General features: G+C 46.1%; 1 protein-coding gene across 1 annotated transcript in view; it reads right to left on the reverse strand.

The window, feature by feature from the left end:
- Nucleotides 1–2,063: 2,063 nt before the first annotated feature.
- The window catches only part of LOC139228919 (cell division cycle protein 20 homolog), a 48,048-nt gene continuing 29,036 nt past the window's right edge, over nucleotides 2,064–21,075 (reverse strand). The window contains exon 8 of the mRNA XM_070860443.1: nucleotides 2,064–2,257. Within this exon, the coding sequence (XP_070716544.1) occupies nucleotides 2,064–2,257 (194 nt within the window). The remainder of the gene's footprint in view (nucleotides 2,258–21,075) is intronic.

Raw genomic sequence — 21,075 nt, forward strand, 5'->3', positions numbered from 1 at the left:
ACATGGCCTAGGCCCTAGAAGATTTTTTTTTAATTGTTAAAAGATTTTTCAGCCCCATTATAAAGGGTCTTTCTAGAATGGTCTCGGGAGCAAGTACTCTCTGCCCCATTTTTCATTCTCCCTGGTCTGGTGGGCAACTGAGATGTGCAATTAGTGGCACAGGTGTCACAAGGCATATTTAACTGAGGTGACCGTCCCCTGGCCTCGCAAACATTGTCAGGAAAAGTGCCAGATGTTACAGCTGGCATACCCTTGTACTTCTGCTGGGAAGTCAAGCCCTTGGATTCTGAATACAGATAGTTTTAAATGCTTTGGGCACAATTTTTCTCTTTCGTACTCAGTCGTCAAACACCATGTGGGTGGAGCACATAGGGTAAATTGGGCACAGAGGATCACTCGGCAAAAAAGCAACCCACCTGATTTTTTGTGCATTCATTTAAATAGTCGCAAAAATTCTTTATTCATTCATTCACGAGATGTGAGTGTCGCTAGCAAGGCCAGCATTTATTGCCCATCCCTAATTGCCCTTGAGAAGATGGTGGTGAGCTGCCTTATTGAACCGCTGCAGTCCTTGCGGTGAAGTTTTTCCCACAATGCTGACTTTGTCATAGTGGTTTGGTGCAGCTGAATGGCTTGCTGGGCCATTTCAGAGGGCAGTTAAGACACAACCTAAAGGACATTAGTGAACCAGTTGGGTTTTTACGACAATCCGGTAGTTTCTCGGTCACCATTACTGATACTAGCATTTTTTTTTTATTCCAAATTTATTTAATGAACTGAATTTAAATTCCACAGCTGCCGTAGTGGAATTTGTTACGGGTGGATTTCGCTACAGATCAGACATATGATTCAATTTTCCAAGTGCGTTTCACCGATACGGTTCTCTAACTCCAAGTACTAAAGAAAATGAGTCCCGTTATTTGCAATGTCTGAATTTTAAAAAACAGTATCAAGCTAAAGCTAGACAAAATGCTTCATTTTTGTCACAGATATCCAGTGAAAATGAGACAGGCACCAGTGCATCCTGTAATACCAGCATGTCGGAGCACATACCATCAATCACGTTCTTCCTCCCAGGCACCACCTCAGAGACATTCACCTGGGGGAAATTAAAGAGTTAGCCAAAGGGAAGTACTTGGGTGACGCACAGAGCACGAGTGAGCAGTAGCTTCTGTAATGGAAAATGAGGAGGACCACATTGCTGATCACAGAATTGGGATACATTTGAAGAGTTCACCGGACCAACATAAAAATAGGATGTTGTGCATGAAGTGCATGTGCAAGCACTGGGGTCAGTCAATGTGCTGTAGATGGCAGGATAAGTGGAGGAGTCCACTATACACAAGTGCAGCAGTTCCATCTCAGGAATTAACTGCTGTCTGACGTGCACCAGCTCGGTCCCGATGGACCCTTTTACTTTTACTGTCACCCAAAGCATTTTTGTCACTTCAGTTTGGTAGCATTTGGGAGAAGCACAAGTATGATCTAAGAAATCATCTAACACATGCTGACACCAAAGGGAAGCACAGTGGACAGAAATAAACACATAAAAAGGGATTCCATTAAAACCTCAGTTGTGTGTGCAGACATTGTTCTTTTCTGGATTTGGGGGCTTCTTTCATCTGGTTGAATGAATGAAAAAAATAAGTCAGAGCTACTGGGATCAATGCCCCTCAAATCGGAGGGCCCATACGACCACAGGATTCACAGGTGGCTTTAGTAAATGAATCTGGTAAATGAATCCTACTGAAGGAGGAGGGTAAGGTCTTTATTTATTGGATATTTGATGTAAGGGTCAGCATTTATCCATCTTGGTTTCTGACTATCATCTTGTGCATCATGATGCAAAAATCAATTCTATTCAACAATATAATCTGGTAGTATGCATGTCCCACTTGATAAGTATGAATTTTGTAAATCCCTCTGTCATATCACAGCAGATATTGCACATCAAAGAATCATGTGATAACAAATTTCATAAATAACATTTGATACATTTTTTTTAGACAATAATGTCTATTCTAGTATCTCAAAACATCTGGGGTGTTTTTACTAACTTATCTTCAACAGTCAATATGATGAAGCCTCAAATCAGATAGTTTGTATTTTAAAGTCTGCTTTGCTTCCCAGGAACTCTCCATCTGCTGTTCATTGGCAGTGAGGCAGTTCCATAAACAAACTGTTTCATCAGCTGCTGCTGAAAACACAATGTTGCCATCAGGACTTAACGCCAGATGCAGAACTCTCTCTCTGTGACCTGCAAAAACAGAATGTGTGGTATAAAACCCCTAAAGGATGACACCATCTTTATCTCATGAGTGAGTTCTATAGATCAGCTTTAATCACAGTAATGAAGACCAGATTTACTACAGGTACAGTATGATGTGCTTGCATGCACATACAGATCACTGTTCACTAGCACTGAAGTGCTAATTCATATAATTGTCCCATTTGGCTCTCTGATGATATTTTGAACATTAAAAATTACGTTTTTAAAAGTTTTCAGGTAGTATAAAGGGCCAAGAGGGATAACAGCAAAAAATGCTGGGAATACACAGAAAGAACAAGCTAATATTTCAGGGTTATACTCTTTATCAGAACTGAAAACTAAAAGATAGGCAAACATATTAGTAAGGTTGTAAAAAAAAGAGAAAAACTAGGAAAGGGAAGAATTAACAGACATTCTAACCAAAGGGAGGTAGTAGGACAAATTATCTGCAAACAGCTTACGAGACAACTGCTAGATGACAATGTGAGGCAATGGCAAGAAATTAAAGGAACAAAAGAATATGTAAATAGTCAAGGGGAGGAAAACTCAGATAACCCCATACAAACAAAAAGAAAAGAAAAGGCAAATGCAGAGGTGTGAAATAAAAATAGGAAGTGCTCGCAATACATAGTGGGCCTGCATCACAGGCACAGACCTTCTGCCCTTTTCCCTTTCTACTTTTCCAAACCAACTAAAATGGCAGCTTTTCTTTTAGTCATCAATTCTGTTGAAGGGGCTATGCCCAAAACATTAACCTTTCTTTTCTCTTTACAGATACTAACTGACCTGCTGTGTGTTTCCAGCATTTTATATTTTTATTTTAGATTTTATGTTTTTTTTTTACCGTCATCAGGAAACTTTAAAAAATGTTTTTCTGTATAGGCCTGCGGTCATGTCCCATCAGATGTGAAAGAGAAGCACTGTGAGACTATCTTATGGAGGTAATCTCACACCTCATGCCTAACTGTGCTTTGACTCACTTTGCACCCAAATTACACTGTGCAATTTGTTTTGCTGCGGAACTGAAATTTGCATTGATGTGAAATGCATAGCACATAATTTGGAATCAAACTCAGCACAGGCTTCCATTTATAATATTAAAGTTAATTACTATTAAACAATTAGGTCAATTATCTATTCCTGTGCCAGAACAGGTAGGCCAGAGGCTCAGCTGATATTGGATCTCAATTGCAGCAGGCCGGTGAGCTGCGGACACCTGCTGGATGTCCTTAGGCAGCTCGACGGTGAACAACTGTTGAATTTGAAATGACTGTGTCACTTGCTGTGGTCCTCAGATAGGTCTTGATAGATGAGGGGAGCAACCAGGAGTGGTACGGAGAAGGGCACAGGGTCAGGGGGGTGATCGGGAAGGGAGCGATCAGGAGAAATTCGAGGTCACAATCGGAAGGTGGGCTTGAAGTCGGAATCAGGAAGGAGGTCGAGGTCGCACATGAGGGGGGGGGGGGGGGGTTGCGGGGAGCGAGCAGAGGCCCGTAGAATTTCCTAGTTATGCAATGCGTCTTTTTCTTTAAGTGTACATTTTTGGTGGCTGCCTGCAGTTGTCCCTTTAAGGACCGCTGGTTAGGCCGCAAATAAACTTTTTTTAATCTTAATTGCAGCTGGCTGACATTATCGTACAAAGTCCAAATTTACTTTGAGCCAGCTGAGAGACAGGCTAGCATCATGAGGGGAGACAAATTGTGGTGGCCCAGGGTGAGAGATTAATAATACATTCATTTATATTGCAACATATAACACACCACATTACATAGTGAATTACTTTTGGAGTGCAATGCTTGTTGTTACATGGACAAGTATGCCAGCCATTGTGACAGCATCCCACAGACAACAATGGTGCGAATTAATTTCTCTTCAGACATCTGTATTTTTATTGTGGTTGAGAGATATTGGGGGAATCACAGAATCAGAGTGATGCAGCACAGAAGGAGGCTATTCAGCCCATTGTGTCTGTGCCTGCTCTTTGAAAGTGCTGTTCAATTAGTAACACTCCCTTGCTCTTTCCCATGGCCCTGCAAACTTTTTCCCCCAAGTATTTATCTAATTCCCTTTTGAAAGTGATTATTGAATCTGAATTCACCACTCTTTCAGGGAGTGAATTCCAGATCATAACAACTCGTTGTGTAAAATAATTTCTCATCTCGCCTCTAGTTCTTTTGCCAATTACCTTAAATCTGTGTCCTCTGGTTACCGACCCTTCTGGCACTGAAAACAACTTTTCCTTATGTGCTCTATCAAAACCATTCATGATTTTGAACATCTCTATTAATTTTCCCCTTAACCTTCTCTGCTCTAAGGAGCATAACCACAGCGTCTCTAGTCTCTCCACATAACCGAAGTCCAGCATCCCTTGAGCAGTAAATCTCCTCTACACCCTCTCTAAGGTCTTGTCATCTTTCCTAAAGTGTGATGGCTAGAATTGGACACAATACTCCAACTGGGGCCCAACCAGTGATTTATAAAGGTTTAATATAACTTCCTTACTTTTGTACTCTATGCCTCTGTTTATAAAGCCAAGGAACCCATGCGTGTTTTAACAGCCTTCTCAATTTGTCCTGCCACAATCAAATATTTGTGTACTTACACCCCCTCTCTTCCTACACCCCCTTTAAAATTGTATCATTTAGTTTATATTGCCTCTCCTCATTCTTCCTACCAAAATGCATCACTTCACACTTCTCTGTGTTAAATTTCATGGGACCAAAATTCAGGCACCTATGATTTTTGGAGTGGTACTTACTGTTGGAACTCTAGGTATGGTAAGTAGATCCATTTTCAGGACTTTGACATTTTTTCAAAGTCCTACAGGAAATGGATCATAATGGGGCGGGCCTTAGATTCAAAGCCCAGCTGACTGACTGAAAATGGGTCGGCAGGGTCTCTGCCGCTGTCAATCAGCGGTGGAGTCATGGTGACATCACAGCGCGTGTGCATCACCACGCTCTCTCCCCTCCATTAAAGGGGAGAGAATCTATCATTTTTTAACTTTGGCCACTGGGCCACCAGGGAGGGTTTCAGCCGGGCCAGCGACCTGGCACTCAAGAGGGAGCGCCAGGCTGCCCATTGGCAGCCCAGCCGAACCCAGGGGGGCAGTATTTTGTCGGCCGATTGGCAAATCTGCCGGCAAAAATGTTTCCATTATGGCCGCTGCAGGGGGCATTCCCCATTAAGGGTGGCCGCACTGCCGGGTCGTACTCAGTGCGGAGATGGTGCACCGGTAGAAAAACCTACCGGAGGCACCACATGGCGGCAGATCGAGGGATTCAGATGAAAATCGATGAGGAAGTATTTTTATTGCTTTTTTATTGTTTTCATTGGCGGTGCAACCACTCTGGCGGGACAGGGTCCAGGCTGAAAAATCCCCGACCTGAATTTAGGTTGGGTAGGCCTGTTGACCCCAAAGCAGTGGCCATTCGATTTTTCGGAATGACTGCTGCAAATGGGCATTAACGGGTCTCTTTGAGACCCTGAATTTTGGCCCCATATGTCATGTGTCTGCCCATTTCAGCAGTATGTCAATGTCCTCCTGTTACTATCTATTACACTGTTTATCACATTTCTGAGTTTTGTGTCATCTGCAAACTTTGCCCAGGTCATTAATATATATCATAAAGAGCAGAGGTTATAATACCCAATACCCTGGGGATACCATTGAATGCTTCCCTCCAGTCTGAAAAACAACCGTTTACCACTATTCTCTATGCTCCGACTCTTAGCCAATTTTGTATCCACGCTGTCACTGCCCCGTTAAGAAACACCAGCTGCAAGTCAGGTGTATAAGAGGAGGAGCGGTGGCCCTGGAAACAGTGTGGCACCTGGACCTGCGAGGAAACACCAGCTGCAGGTCGGGGGTACAAGAGGAGGAGCCACTTCAAGATACAGCACAAGCCGTTCCAGGAAGGCGACGGCTTCGAGGAGGGCGACTGGGTGACGTCATCAAAACCCAGGTTGCCGATTGGAGCGTGGGCAGGAACTTCGGCCGTGCCCAGGTACAGAAGAGGTGCCGCGAATGATCAGGGCAGAGGTGCGGCAAGAGATCGTGGCAGAGGTGCGGCAAATGACCGGGGTAGAGGAGCGGAGAGAGATCGGGACCCAGGAGCAATGTGATCAGGGCCCAGGAGCAATGTGGTTGGGGTCCAGAAGAGGCAAGGGCCCAGGGGCAGCCCGGGCCAGCCCACACTGCGATATGTATGCGCACTGGGTCCGTGCAGCACAGCTGGTCTCCAGTCGTCACTGGACCAAGACCTAGCTATGTCAAACCCGTGTGATGGCTGGTGTGTAACGGCAACCACATATTAAAAAAAATCCATGCACAGGCATCTTCCACCCTTCAATATGTAGCTCGCGACCTGGAATATTAGGTCCTTCATTGAAACACCTGTGAACTCATCGCTTTTTGGTGTGGATGCAAGTCATCCTCGATACGAGGGACCGCCTAAGAATCACAATGGGTTCAATTTGCTTACAAGCAAGCTAAGTCAGTGGCATGGGATGGTACAAAGAATTTTCAAGTTACCCCACTCCATACAGTAACAGAAATAGGGGTTATGACTTCATCATTCAACTGCCCTTTTGTGATTGCCTCCCTAGTAAACAAAAGCAGCAAGTAATACAGGGGAGCGATGTGGAGATAAATAGATTCACTTTATCTTCCATAATAGAACTGTAACATTTTTCACTACTCTTAATATCTTTCTGCAGGATTTCCCACTGTGAAGATAGTTGAGGTACAAAACTAGCTAATTAAAATGTTGCCCTGGTTTAGCAGTGCGGTATGTGTTGCAGCTGAAAGACCTGGGCCTGTGAAAAACCAAAGTGTGATTGAAATATGCAGTGTTAGTTTTCTAAAACCTCCAAATGTTCTTTCTTTTAATAGACATTTTTTTTCAAATTCAATTACAGCCTGATGCTTAGATGAAAATGTTGACTTCCTGGAAGCGAAGCTTTAAATAGATGTTTTCGGTTTTGTCAAATAATTGCATTTTTCTTCCCTCACAGGGCATATTATTTTCTTTCTTGTGTTCATCTAGCATTTGGGTCTTGCTTAGCCTTGCACACATGGCTGCACAGAGACAGAGGGCTGCACCCAGGTTCTCCGATGACTCTCTAAATATGCTTGTGGAGGGACTCAGAGCACGCAGGGGGGGTCCTCTGCCCTTCTGCTGGGCAAAAGAGACTTCTCCAGGAGACCAACAGAGCCTGCCTGGAGATTGCAGCAGAGGTCAACAGCAGGAATGTGGTCAGGAGAACTTAGGTGCAGTGCTGGAAGCGCTTCAATGATCTCATGAGATCAGGAAAGATGAGTGCAAAGCCACACTCAACCTCATCCTGCTCTGCCTCTCATCCTCATCACTCTGCCTTCCCAAGGTTGCTCCCGCACATAATTCCTCACACCAATATACCTTGCATGTCCACCCATTCCTCTCTCTCGATCTACATTATAACATCCCCATCTGACACCCCTCACACTCACCCTCATCCTAACGCAATCATAGCAACTAAAACCCCAGAAGGAGGTCACTTTGCATTGGCACTTTGGCATTGGCACCACATTCCCTCATAATCACCCTCTAAAGATACAACCCACACATTCTTTACACTCATTCCATCACTCTCACTCAAACATCTCTTCTTTTCCTCCTTACAGGAGAAGAGAGCCCACAATAAGAGGAAGAGGGAGAAAACCGGAGGTGGGCCTCCATCATTCACTACTTTGACTCCAGCAGAGGAGGTCACCCTGGAGGTCTCAGGAGTTGCAGAGCAGCTGGCGGTGGGAGACGGAGAGAGGGGGGCATCTCAGTAACCTGGTGACAGAATTACAACTCATACAGCCACATGGCATAGAGCAATCACACATATGGGGACTGATGTCAGCAGCCAGTTCATCATGGGTATAATGGTATTGTTACCCATTCTTGCTATGACATATCTAAAACATCTCTTTACTCTCCCTCAGGTCCATCAAGAGCCCCCCACTCCACTGTCCAGGAGGAAGAAGAAGAGTAAGATGGCTCCACAGAGGAGCCTCCAGCCTCTGAGGGCACACTGTCACCAGACCCAAGTGCACCCAGCACCAGCACAGATACGCACACCTTGGTGAGTGTTGGCCTATTATAGGTTTATGTTCAAGTCTCTGGAGTAGGGCTTGAGGGCTGCTCACAGCCAAATGCCAACACTGAGCCAAGGCTGTCCATCAGAGGAACAGAAAGTTTGGAGTTTTAGGGGTTGTAGGGTGAGTGGAGGTTACACAGATACAGAAGGGTGAGGCTACGAATAAATTTTAACATGAGGATGAGAATTTTAAATTTGAAGCTTTTGGAGAGAAAGAGCTGTTGACAAATGGAATTCAGTTAAATCAGCTTCTGAAAAGTGTTCATGTTTCGTTCATTCAATATAGAGGAAAAATGTGGTTGGTATCATTAGCGAGAGAGAGAGAGAGAGAGAGAGAGGGGGGACAGATTTCACTTAGAAACAGCTGGTGTTTGCAGCGTTGGATAGAATAGAATCGATGTTTAGATTAGAAATATTGGCCCTGAATTTGCGGTCGGAGGCTTTCCGTGGGGAAATGCCTCCCATCCGCAAATAAGACGCCCACGTACCTAGTGGACCGGGAGGTACAGAGATTCGCGGTCCGGGGGCTCTCTGGGTACCCGCGGGAAGAGGCTCCCTGGGATTACGTGGGCCAGCTCAAAGAATGACAGAAGAGAATCCCCATTCATGCATATGGTAAAATAGGCATAAAAATTTCACCGGCATTCACTGGGAAGAAGTTGGGCAAATAGCTCAACTCGCTGTCCATGAATGCCCTTTTCCCGGGGTTGTGTTGGATCTGTCAAGAAAATTCTTGACAGATCACAAGTTCCCGGTTTTCACGTATGAGCTTTGCGTGCAAAAACCAGAATGTACACAACTTCTATAGGTCATATGCATAGCGTACACGCCTGTAGATGCCGCAAATTACAGCCCATTATGTTAGGGTAAGAAATGGCTAACATCTAGTGGTTTATGCTTACACAGGGCTGTGAACTTCGAATGTTGAAGAAGATGCAGACATGTTGCTCTGGACTATGCAGTAGCCAGAGACTACCCCATTAGGCAATGCCTGCTCCAGTTTGATAAGAATAATGCACTCAGCAATAGCATTTCCTTTAGGAAAGTAAGCAGGTGTCAGGTGTCAGTATTTATTGTGTTCTCCATGCTCTGCAGTAATGACCTTGTTCAATGGTTACTGAGCTTCCGCTTCAGGTGGACAGACGCGGTCCCGAGCTGTGTGAGTCCTGTGGTCATGCAGTGAAATTCAAAAGGTCTGGTTAAAAACACTGTTAAGGGTCTGACAACAAGGTAATAATGATTTAAATTAGGTCGCCCACCTCTGCCGTTCAGGTCGTTGCCACGCTGGCAAAGGCGCCCGAGTTAAAGGCGCAAGGAGGTGAGATAACAGTGGATTCTCGACGTGCTCCGAGGGAAAGCCTTCTACTGTCTTCAACTAGTGCTATGGGATCTTTTGTGTCGATCAGAACAGGCATCTGGGATCTCAATTTAACATCTCGTCCCAAAAGACAGCACTTCTGACAATGCTGCACTCCTTTGGAAACTCAGCCTAGATTATGTGCTCAAGCCCTGCTATCGAGCTTGAACATGCTATTTTGTGATCCAGCAATAACAATGCTCCCAACAGGTGTTAGCCTTGGCTCAGTGGTCTCCAAGTCAGAACAGTATCTACACTTCAAGGGGCCAAAATTGCCCCTCTCCTTAAGGTCCATTATCGCCTCTAATGGCGCGGTAATGCCTTTCAGACCGGGGGCAGGTGGATGATCCGACCCATCAAAAATTGCCCCCGAGCCGGGGGTGATGGAAATGGGTTTCCGCCCCATTAGGCACATGCCGACCCCTTGCCACCCAGCGGTGACTCCTTTCCCCCCACGAGGGAAATTGCCCCACAGGAGCGGAGCCACTGCCGCGCACCACTCCTGACAGCTTTTCCCGGTGGGAAGCTGCCAGTGGCAGGGCGGCGTGTCCGCCCTTAAAAGGGAGGGTGCTCCAACATGGGCGCCATTTTATTTTAATTGTCAGCCGACTCCGAAGGCATGTCGGCACCCTCTCTTGGCTGCCAGACCGCTGGCCCGGCCGAAGCTGTCCCTGGTGGCACAGTGGGCACCACTAAAGTGGCTGCAGAGCTTGCAGCGGCCCTCCCCTTTAAATGAAAGGGGAGGGACGTTGCTACGTGCCAGCGCCATGCTGACGTGCTCAGCGCACACTGATGACATCGCCCGCATTCCGCCCTGCTCCCGACCCACTTCCGCCCTGCAGCCACACAAAACACCGCCCCAACAAAATCGCACACCAAAAGAGGGCAAAATCCCTCTATTCTCCACCCCAAGGATTTGGGTGGAGAATAATTATTTAATTCAAATTATCCGGCCCGTTTGGGGCGGAAGGCTATTTCACCCCCCATCGACTGTGAAGTGCTTTGGGACATCCTGACATCATGAAAATCATTTTATAAATGCAAGTCTTTCTTTTAACAGAAGCACATGGGCACATGGTGAATGGTTGAATGCATACTACACTCCAATATCTTGCAGAAAATAAATCCAGAGGACAGTTTAAGGATAATCTATCTGTTTCATTTCTGTATCCTGCCATCTTTTAATCAGGTTCTAATTGACTGTCACATGGAGCAATCCTCATACATTTATTAACATTAGTCTCTAGATTTAACAGTACCATGCAAGTATTTGGTAGATTGTTTCTGACATCGAGCATTATGACTTCTAAGTAGGACCTCCCTTTTCCCAAATTTGTACTGTCTTGGTACAGTGTATGGTAGAGACAGCATGAAGAAACAGATTATATTTCATAAAGTCTTCTTCATTCTTGTAGAGATGTGCATTTTATAAACAACACGATATAATTTATAAAACCTAGAATGCCATATAATCTTAGAACAAGCAAAGGGAATAGATTTTAATGTGGACTCTTAAGATAGAATTGCCCAGAGAGAGTAACACAAGTAATGCAAAAAGAAATTAGACTGGCTATGCAATTAGTTAGAAAATGACAAATGAAATGGCTAAATGCAACGTATTAGATGGTGATTCTATGGGAATAGTTAACTGCAACATAAACAACATGGTTGTTTGTATGCACATCAAGGGGTCGAACTGACCCACCACCAGAAACACGGCGCACCTACCCTGTTTCAGCTGTTTTCACCATCGCAACGGGTGCAGTGGCCTCTTGAGCGAAATTTCGCTCTTTGGCTTTTTTTTTCCAGCGGCCCGGAAGTCGGTCATAATGGGGGTGGAAGTGCCGCAGTGAGCGGAAGTTCGCACACCAGAGGAGCGGAGGTGTGGGGCGGGCGGACTGTCCACCGCTGTCACTCATCAGCGTAGCACTGATGACGTCACCGCGCTGGTGCGTCACCACATCTCTCCCCTGCACTTAAAGGGGAAGGCTGCTGCAAACTCTTTGTTTATTTTAGTTAGGTCCACTGGGCCACCAGGAAATGTTTTGGCTGGGCCATAATTGACCTGGTAGTCGGCCGACAAAAAAAAAAGATGGCAGCATCGGCAATGAGCCTTTCCCTTTAATTGCAGTGGCACTGCCATTTTACAAACAGTGCATCAGCAGAAAAAGCTGCTGGTGGCACCAAGCGGCGGCAGCAACATTTCTCAGTGGAATTTCGCATTCGGAGGGAAACATCAATGGCGTGCACTCTGAGTGTTAAGTCCTGACTGTAATGTACTGACTTACACGAGACACATGCTGAAGTCAAGGTCACTCAGAACCTGCACCTTTAATTCCAGCTCTCCCAGTCCTGCACTTGCTTGAGACCTCCCTTTATATACCACAGTGGGACAGGTATGGAGTGTCTCCTGCAAGTGCACCCCTGGTGGTAAGGTATGCTCATTGTCACAGGTCATATCGAGTTACAGTCATGTATAGCATGGTAAGATACAGTTATATACAGTAATGTGAGATAAATGACATCACCCTCCCCAAGGTCTTATTGCCTTTATAGATTCAGTCTCTCAGGTGGTCTGTGCTCTCGCGTGGAGCGTCTTAGTTGTGGTTCAGTTGTTTGCCTTGGTGCCTGTTTTTCTTTCGGTGTGATTGCTGGTATCTCGCGTGGGCTGTCTGTTTCGTTCGGTGTGATTGCTGGTATCTCGCCTGGGCTGTCTGTTGAGACTGTCCTTTCCTCAGGTTGTTCCACCTGTCTGTCCACCAGGTGTGCTGTGAGTTCCACATTGTAGTCTGCCTCTGGTTCTTCAGTGTTATAGGTGAATCTACTTTTTACTTGGTCGACATGCCTCCGGCAGGTTTGGCCATTGTCCATTTGTACAACCAATTGCCTGTTTCCCGCTTCGTCTGTTACTGTCCCTGCAAGCCATTTGGGACCCGGCCATAGCTTAGCACAAACACTTTGTCCCCTATCTCATTCCACCTCCCCCTCAAATTTTGGTCATGGTACTCAATTAGATTTTGACGCTTAGCCTCAACAATTTCATGCAAGTCTGGGAGGAATAACGAGAGCCTGGTCTTTAAGGTTCGTTTCATCAATAGTTGCGCAGGGGGAACCCCAGTCAACAAATGTGGACGAGATCTGTATGCCAGCAGCAGTCGCGACAGGCGGCTCTGCAGCGTGGGAACTTGGATTCTGAGCATGCTTTGTTTAATGATCTGCACTGCTTGCTCCGCCTGGCCATTGGAGGCCGGCTTGAAAGGTATCGTCTCAACGTGATTTATACCGTGGTCAACTATAAAATCGTGAAATTCTGCGCTGGTGAAACACGGACCATTATCATTGACCAATATGTCAGGAATGCCGTGCGTTGCAAACATGGTTCTAAGGCTCCACAGTGGTGGAGGTGGTGCTCGAGTTTAAAATGGTGCACTCGATCCATTTTGAAAATGCATCAACGACTACGAGGAACATTTTGCCCATGAATGGGCCCGCATAGTCTAAATGCACCCGCGACCATGGTTTGGTGGGCCATGGCCAGGGGCTTATGGGGGCCTCCCTGGGGGCATTACTGAGTTGGCACAAATGGTGCACCGACGGACGCAGAGATCCAAGTCCGCGTCAATGCCAGGACACCAGACATGAGATCTGGCTATGGCCTTCATAAGGACGATCCCCGGGTGCTCGCGATGGAGTTCCCGGACAAACGCCTCCCTGCCTCGTAAGGGCATAACTACTCGACTGCCCCACATCCGGCAGTCTGCCTGCAGTGAGAGTTCATGCATGCGCCTATGGAAGAGTTTGACCTCTTTGGGGCAGGCATCGCGAGCCTCTGCCCAGTCACCGGTTAAAACGCATCTTTTATTAGAGATAACGTGGGGTCGCTGGTCGCCCAGGCTCTGATTTGGCAAGCCGTCATGGGCGAACCTATGGATTCAAAGGCATTGATTGCCATGACCATCTCACAGTCCTGTTCGTCGGACCCTTTTGGGGTCGCCAGGGGTAGGCTGCTAAGCGCGTCGGTACAGCTGTCTGTGCCTGGTCTGTGCCTTATCGTGTAGTCGTAAGCCGCCAGCATGAGTGCCCACCGCTGAATGCGCGCCGAGACGTTGGCGTTGATTACCTTGCACTCAGATAATAGGGACGTGAGGGGTTTGTGGTCGGTTTCTAATGCAAACTTGGCCCTGAAAAGGTATTGGTGCATCTTTTTGACACAGTACACGCACGCGAGCGCCTCCTTCTCAACCATACCGTATTCGCGCTCCACCCGCGAAAATGACCTGGGGGCATAAGCAACGGGCTGCAATTTACCCGTATCATTGACGTGCTGTAAAACGCACCCGACCCCGTACGCTGACGCATCACACGTAAGAACTAGCTTTTTACCTGGGTCAAAAAAGGCTAAAACACTCTTGGAACATAGAAGATTGCATGCCTTATTGAAGGCGCGATCTTGGGCGTCCCCCCAAAACCAATCACACCCCTTTCTGAGTAGCACATGGAGAGGCTCCAGCAGCATGCTCAAGTTCTGCATAAAGTTCCCAAAGTAATTGAGTAGCCCAAGAAAAGCGCGCAGTTCCGAGACATTCCGGGGCCTGGGTGACAGGCGAATCGCTTCGGTTTTGGATTCGGTTGGGCGGATTCCATCAGCGGCAATCCTTCTGCCCAAAAATTCAACTTCAGGCGCGAGAAACAGACACTTGGATTTCTTAACTCTTAGGCCTACCCGATCCAAGCGACTTAGTACTTCCTCAAGATTGCGGAGATGAGAGTCGGTGTCCCTGCCCGTGATGAGTATGTCATCTTGAAACACAACCGTCCCCGGGATGGACTTCCATGTTGCGCTGGAATATAGCAGCTGCCGACCTGATGCCGAATGGGCATCGATTGTACACAAAAAGGCCTCGATGTGTGTTGATGGTGGTGAGTAGCTTAGACTCTGTCAGTTCTTGCGTAATATACACAGATGTGAGGTCAAGTTTCAAGAAAAGTTTTCCTCTAGCTAACATGGCAAATAGGTCCTCCGCTCTGGGCAGCAGGTATTGGTCCTGTAGGGAGACTCTGTTTATGGTAGACTTGTAATCCCCACAGATTCGCACGGATCCATCAGGCTTCATGACGGGGACGATGGGTCTTGCCCAGTCGCTGAATTCCACAGGAGAAATTATGCCTTCCCGGTCCAGTTCGTTTTCAATCTTTTCCCTCATCAGATAAGGCACAGCTCTAGCCTTGTGATGGACCGGTCTGGCATTCTGTGTGATGTAGATTCTAACTTTAGCTCCTTTGAAGGTGCCCACACCTGGCTGAAAGAGATGTTCAAAACGGCTTAGAACTGTTGAGCAGGAGGTCCATTCCTCTGACGACATGGCGTGAACATCATCCCATTTCCAATTAAGTTCTGCTAGCCAGCTTCTCCCCAACAGTGCTGGGAGATCCCCGGGGACAATCCACAGGGAAAGTCGGTGCACCATCCCTTTGTGTGTGACTGAGAGCATGGCGCTGCCAAGGACTGGGACGATTTCTTTAGTATAGGTCCTTAGTTTGGTGTCGAGTTTTGGTCTGTTGCTTTTGTGCGGCCACAGCTGTTCAAATTGTTGAACGCTCATGAGGGATTGACTGGCCCCCGTGTCCAGTTCCATGTTGACGGGTATCCCATTGAGTAGAACCCTCGTCATAATTGGAGGCGTCTTGGTGTAAGAACAGTGGACATTGATCGTGTTAACCCGCTGCACCCCGTGCACTGTTCCAACCATCTTCTGGTCCGCTTTTCGACCCTTCCGATTCGTATACCAGCCGAGCTGCTGTTTTTCTGCACATGCGAGCCAGATGCTCTGTGTAGTTGCAGTTTCTGCAAACGGCATGCTGAAATCGACACACCCTGGTTGTGTGCCTTCCCCCAGATCTCCAACACAGACCATTTCCATTGTTTCCGAAGGATGAGCTGCGTCTGGCTGATCTCCCTTGAGCTTCTCTCAATCTGTTGTTGATTGCTCGCATTGTGGGTTGATGAGGTGTGATCAGCCGTTCATGTGGCCCTTGATTTTGAGGGCTTCTGGCGCCACAGTCTGCTGTTGAAGGCCTGCTCTCCTGCCTTTGTCTGTGTGTGGGGGTAGCGGTTTGTTTCACAATGTGAACCCCTTGTTCCGATGCCTCGTTGGTTGTCGTACCCGAAGTTTCTTCTTCGCCTGCCAAGAACATCGTGCGACCAGTGCTGTTGCCTCTAGAGTCAAGTTCTTAGTCTCTATAAGCTTTCGGAATATGCCTGCATAGCCTATTCCTTCAATAAAAAAGTCTCTCAGTACTTATCTCTTTAGTTCATCGGGGAACTCACATGAACTAGCCAGCCTCCGAAGTTCCGCCACGAAGTCGGGTATGCTTTGGCCCACACAGCATCTGTAGTTGTAGAACCTGTGTCTGGCCATGTGTAGGCTGCTCGCTGGCTTCGGGTGGTCTCTCACCAGTGTGCTCAACTCCTCAAACGACTTGCTTGCTGGTTTCTCGGGTGCCAGCTGGTCTTTCATTAAAGCGTATGTTTTCGAGCCACAGCTGGTCAAGAGATGGGCTCTTCTCTTGTCTGCCTTATCGTCGCTCAGCCAGTCTTTGGTCACAAAGATTTGCTGGAGCCTTTCTATAAAGTCATCCCAATTGTCTCCAGCATTGTATTTCTCATCTGAGCTGTTGGTAGCCATTCTGTGGATTCTGTGATCCCGTAACTCGTCGCCACTGTTAAGTCTTGACTCTAATGTGCTGACTTACACGAGACACATGCTGAAGTCAAGGTCACTCAGGACCTGCACCTTTAATTCCAGCTCTCCAGTGCTGCACTTGCCTGAGACCTCCCTTTATATACCTCAGTGGGACATGTATGGAGTGTCTCCTGCAAGTGCACCCCTGGTGGTAAGGTATGCTTATTGTTACAGGTCATATCCAGTTACAGTCATGTATAGCATGGTAAGATACAGTTATATACAGTAATGTGAGATACATAACACTGATGATGCACTTAGGATGGATCAGCAGCAGCGGGTCACCACCGGGCTACCACAGGAGGGCAATTTTAAAAATGTCAGTCATTCCACGAAAAATCGGCAGCCGCCGATTTCCGGCAGTAACAGGCCTTAAGGAAAGGGGCAATTTCAGCCCCCAAATGCCTTTCCCAGAATCTATCAATATGATACAAAGATGGGAAAGTAAGTTCTGAGGAGGACACAAAAAATCTATAAAAGGGGTATAGACAGGCTAAGTGAGTGGGCAAAAATTTGGCAGATGGAGTATAATGTGGGAAAGTGTGAGGTCATCCATTTTGGCAGGAAAAATAAAAAGCAAATTATTATTTAAATGGAGAGAAACTACAAAATGCTGCAGTACAGAGGGACCTGGGGGTCCTTGTGCATGAATTGCAAAAAGTTAGTATGCAGGTACAGCAACTAATCAGGAAGGCAAATGGAATGTTGGCCTTTATTGTAAGGGGGTGGAGTATAAAAGCAGAGAAGTCTTGCTACAATTGTGTAGGGTATTGGTGAGGCCACACCTAGAGTACTGCATACAGTTTTGATTTCCTTATTTAAGGAAGGAGATACTTCCATTGGAGGCTGTTCAGAGAAGGTTCACTAGGTTGATTCCTGAGATGAAGGGGTTGACTTATGAAGAACGGATGAGCAGGTTGCGCCTATACTCATTGGAGTTTAAAAGAATGAGAGGTGATCTTATTGAAACATAAGATACTGAGGGGGCTCGACAAGGTAGACGCAGAGAGGATGCTTCCACTCATGGGGGAATCTAGAACTAGGGGGCATAGTTTAAGAATAAGGGGCTGCCCATTTAGAACTGAGATGAGGAGGAATTTCTTCTCTCAGAGAGTCGTAAATCTGTGGAATTCTCTGCCCCAGAGAGCTGTGAAGGCTCGATCATTGAATATATTTAAGGTGGAGATAGACAAATTTTTGAACAATAAGTGAGTGAAGGGTTATGGGGAGCTTACAGGAAAGTGGAGCTGAACCGAAGATCCGATCAGCCATAATCTTATTAAATGGCATAGCAGGCTCGAGGGGCCAAATGGTCTACTCTGCTGCTATTTCTTATGTCCTTATGTCCTTATGTAAGACCATACTCTTACAGTATATGCAGGATACACATGACCATCAGATAGGTAATTACATTTACGGTTCAGTGACTCAATTATCCTGCATGGAGCTGCAGCCTAGATTGCATTAATGTGCAATAAAGTTTTAAACATTAATGTGAGACACAAACATAGAAACATAGAAAACAGGTGCAGGAGTAAGCCATTCGGCCCTTCGAGCCTGCACTACCATTCAATAAGATCATGGCTGATCATCACCTCAGTACACCTTTCCTGCTTTCTCTCCATACCCCTTGATCCCTTTAACCGTAAGGGCCTTTTCTAACTCTCTCTTAAATATATCCAACGAACTGGCATCAACAACTCTCTGCGGTAGGGAATTACACAGATTAACAACTCTCTGAGTGAAGAGGTTTCTCCTCATCTCGGTCCTAAATGGTTTACCCCTTCTTCTTAGACTGTGTTCCCTGGTTCTGGACTTCTCCCAACATTGGGAACATTCTTCCTGCATCTAACCTGTCCAGTCCCGTCAATATTTTATATGTTTCTATGAGATCCCCTCTCATTCTTCTAAACTCCAGTGAATGCAGGCCCAGTCGATCCAGTCTCTCCTCATATGTCAGTCCGCCATCCCGGGAATCAGTCTGGTGAACTTTCGCTGCACTCCCTCAATAGCAAGAACGTCCTTTCTCAGATTAGGAGACCAAAACTGAACACAATATTCCAGGTGAGGCCTCACCAAGGCTCTGTACAACTGCAGTAAGACCTCCCTGCTCCTATACTCAAATCCCGTAGCTATGAAGGCCAACTTACCATTTGCCTTCTTCACCGCCTGCTGTACCTGCATGCCAACCTTCAATGACTGATGTACCATGACACCCAGGACTTGTTGCACCTCCCATTTTCCTAATCTGCCGCCATTCAGATAATATTCTGTCTTCGTGTTTTTGCCCCCAAAGTGGATAACTTCACATTTATCCACATTATACTGCATCTGCCATGCATTTGCCCAATCACCTAACTTGTCCAAGTCACCCTGCAGCCTCTGGGCATCCTCCTCACAGCTCACACCGCCACCAGTTTAGTGTCATCTGCAAACTTGGAGATATTACACTCAATTCCTTCATCTAAATCGTTGATGTATATTGTAAATAGCTGGGATCCCAGCATTGAGCCCTGCAGCACCCCACTATTCACTGCCTGCCATTCTGAAAAGGACCCGTTTATCCCAACTCTCTGCCAACCAGTTCTCTATCCACGTCAATACATTACCCCCAATGCCATGTGCTTTAATTGTGCACACCAATCTCTTGTGTGGGACCTTGTCAAAAGCCTTTTGAAAGTCCAAATACACCACATCCACTGGTTCTCCCCTGTCCACTCTACTAGTTACATCCTCAAAAAATTCTAGAAGATTTGTCAAGCATGATTTCCCCTTCATAAATCCATGCTGACTTGGACTGATCCTGTCACTGCGTTGCTATTTCATCTTTAATAATTGATTCCAACATTTTCCCCACCACTGATGTCAGGCTAACCGGTCTATAATTCCCCGTTTTCTCTCTCCCTCCTTTATTAAAAAGTGGTGTTACATTAGCTACCCTGCAGTCCCTAGGAACTGATCCAGAGTCGATAGACTGCTGGAAAATGTTCATTATTAGTAAACCTACATGTTCATTTTTTGTAAAATCAAGAAGTGTGTTTCGGCACGTTTGTATTTGAAGTACAACTTACCACATCCTGGGCAGAGATGTCCAAAGAGCAGTACAAATGAAGTCATCAGCAAACAACCTCCAGTCACCACTTTTTCTCCGGTCTGGTTTTATCTGCTGTACAACTATTTGACTCATGTCGCTGATCTCAACTAACCATAAGTATTTATTCAGTAAATCCAGTTCTGCCTATAGCTAAACAATGCATAACAGTAGTACTTCCAACAAGTTAACCTGGGTATAATATTTATATGATGATAATATATACCTTCTAAGGGAGGGGAGGCCTGAAAGTAATCACAACTTACTAATGAGAAAATGCACTTGCAACAATCTTCAGCATTAGTAATATGAGCCCTGAAATTCCTCCAGAGGGCTTTTGGGGCGGAACTTCCACCTGATCCATGGATGTGCTCCTGAGCCCCTCCCATATCCTGGGGCCTGGGTTATTAGCATATTTTGAGAGGATGCCTGTGTCCTTTCAGGGCAACTAAGGTCCTCATGTCAGCGGGGAAGTGGAGAGAGAAGAGAAATGCAGATACTGCTATCGAGGAGGAGTGTGATATTCTGGATGAAATAAATATGGTGAGAGAGGAAGTATTAAAGGGTTTAGCAGCTTTGAAAGTGGATAAGTCCCCAGGCCCAAATGAAATGCATCCCAGGCTGTTGAGCGAAGTAAAAGAGGCTTTGACCATTATTTTCCAGTCCTCTTTGGATTTAGGCATGGTGCCGGAGGATTGGAGGACTGCTAATGTAGTACCCTTGTTTAAGAAGGGAGAAAGGGATAGACCGAGTAATTACAGGCCTGTCAGCCTAACCTCAGTGGTGAGAAAATTATTGGAAAAAATCCTGAAAGACAAGATAAATCTACATTTGGAAAGGCAAGGATTAATTAGGTACAGTAAGCACGGATTTGTTAAGGGAAGATCGTGTTTGACTAACCTGATTGAATTTTTTGAGGAGATCACCAAGAGGGTCGATGAGGGTAGTGCGTACGATGTAGTGTATATGGACTTTAGCAAAGCTTTTGATAAGGTCCCACATGATAGACTAGTCATGAAGGTTAAAGCCCATGGAATCCAGGGCAAAGTGGCAAGTTGGATCCAAAATTGGCTTGGAGGTAGGAAACAAAGTGTAATAGATAATGGATGTTTTTGTGACTGGAAGGATGTTTACAGTGGGGTTCTGCAGGGCTCAGCACCGGGTCCCTTTCTTTTTGTGGTATATATCAATGATTTCGATTTGAATATAGGGAGTATGATTAAGAAGTTTGCAGATGACACTAAAATTGGCTGTGTGGTTGATAATGAAGAGGATAGTCATGGGCTACAGGAGGATATCAATCTACTGGTCAGGTGGGCATAGCAGTGGCAAATGGAATTTAATTCAGAGAAGTGTGAGGTTTGGGAGGGCTAATAAGAAAAGGGTATACACATTAAGCGGTAGGCCACTTAATAGTGTAGATGAACAAAGGGACCTTGGAGTGCGTGTCCACAGATCCCTGAAAGTTGCAGGCCAGGTGGTTAAG

Source organism: Pristiophorus japonicus, chromosome 2 (assembly GCF_044704955.1).
Source record: "Pristiophorus japonicus isolate sPriJap1 chromosome 2, sPriJap1.hap1, whole genome shotgun sequence".
Classification (NCBI taxonomy): domain Eukaryota; kingdom Metazoa; phylum Chordata; class Chondrichthyes; family Pristiophoridae; genus Pristiophorus; species Pristiophorus japonicus.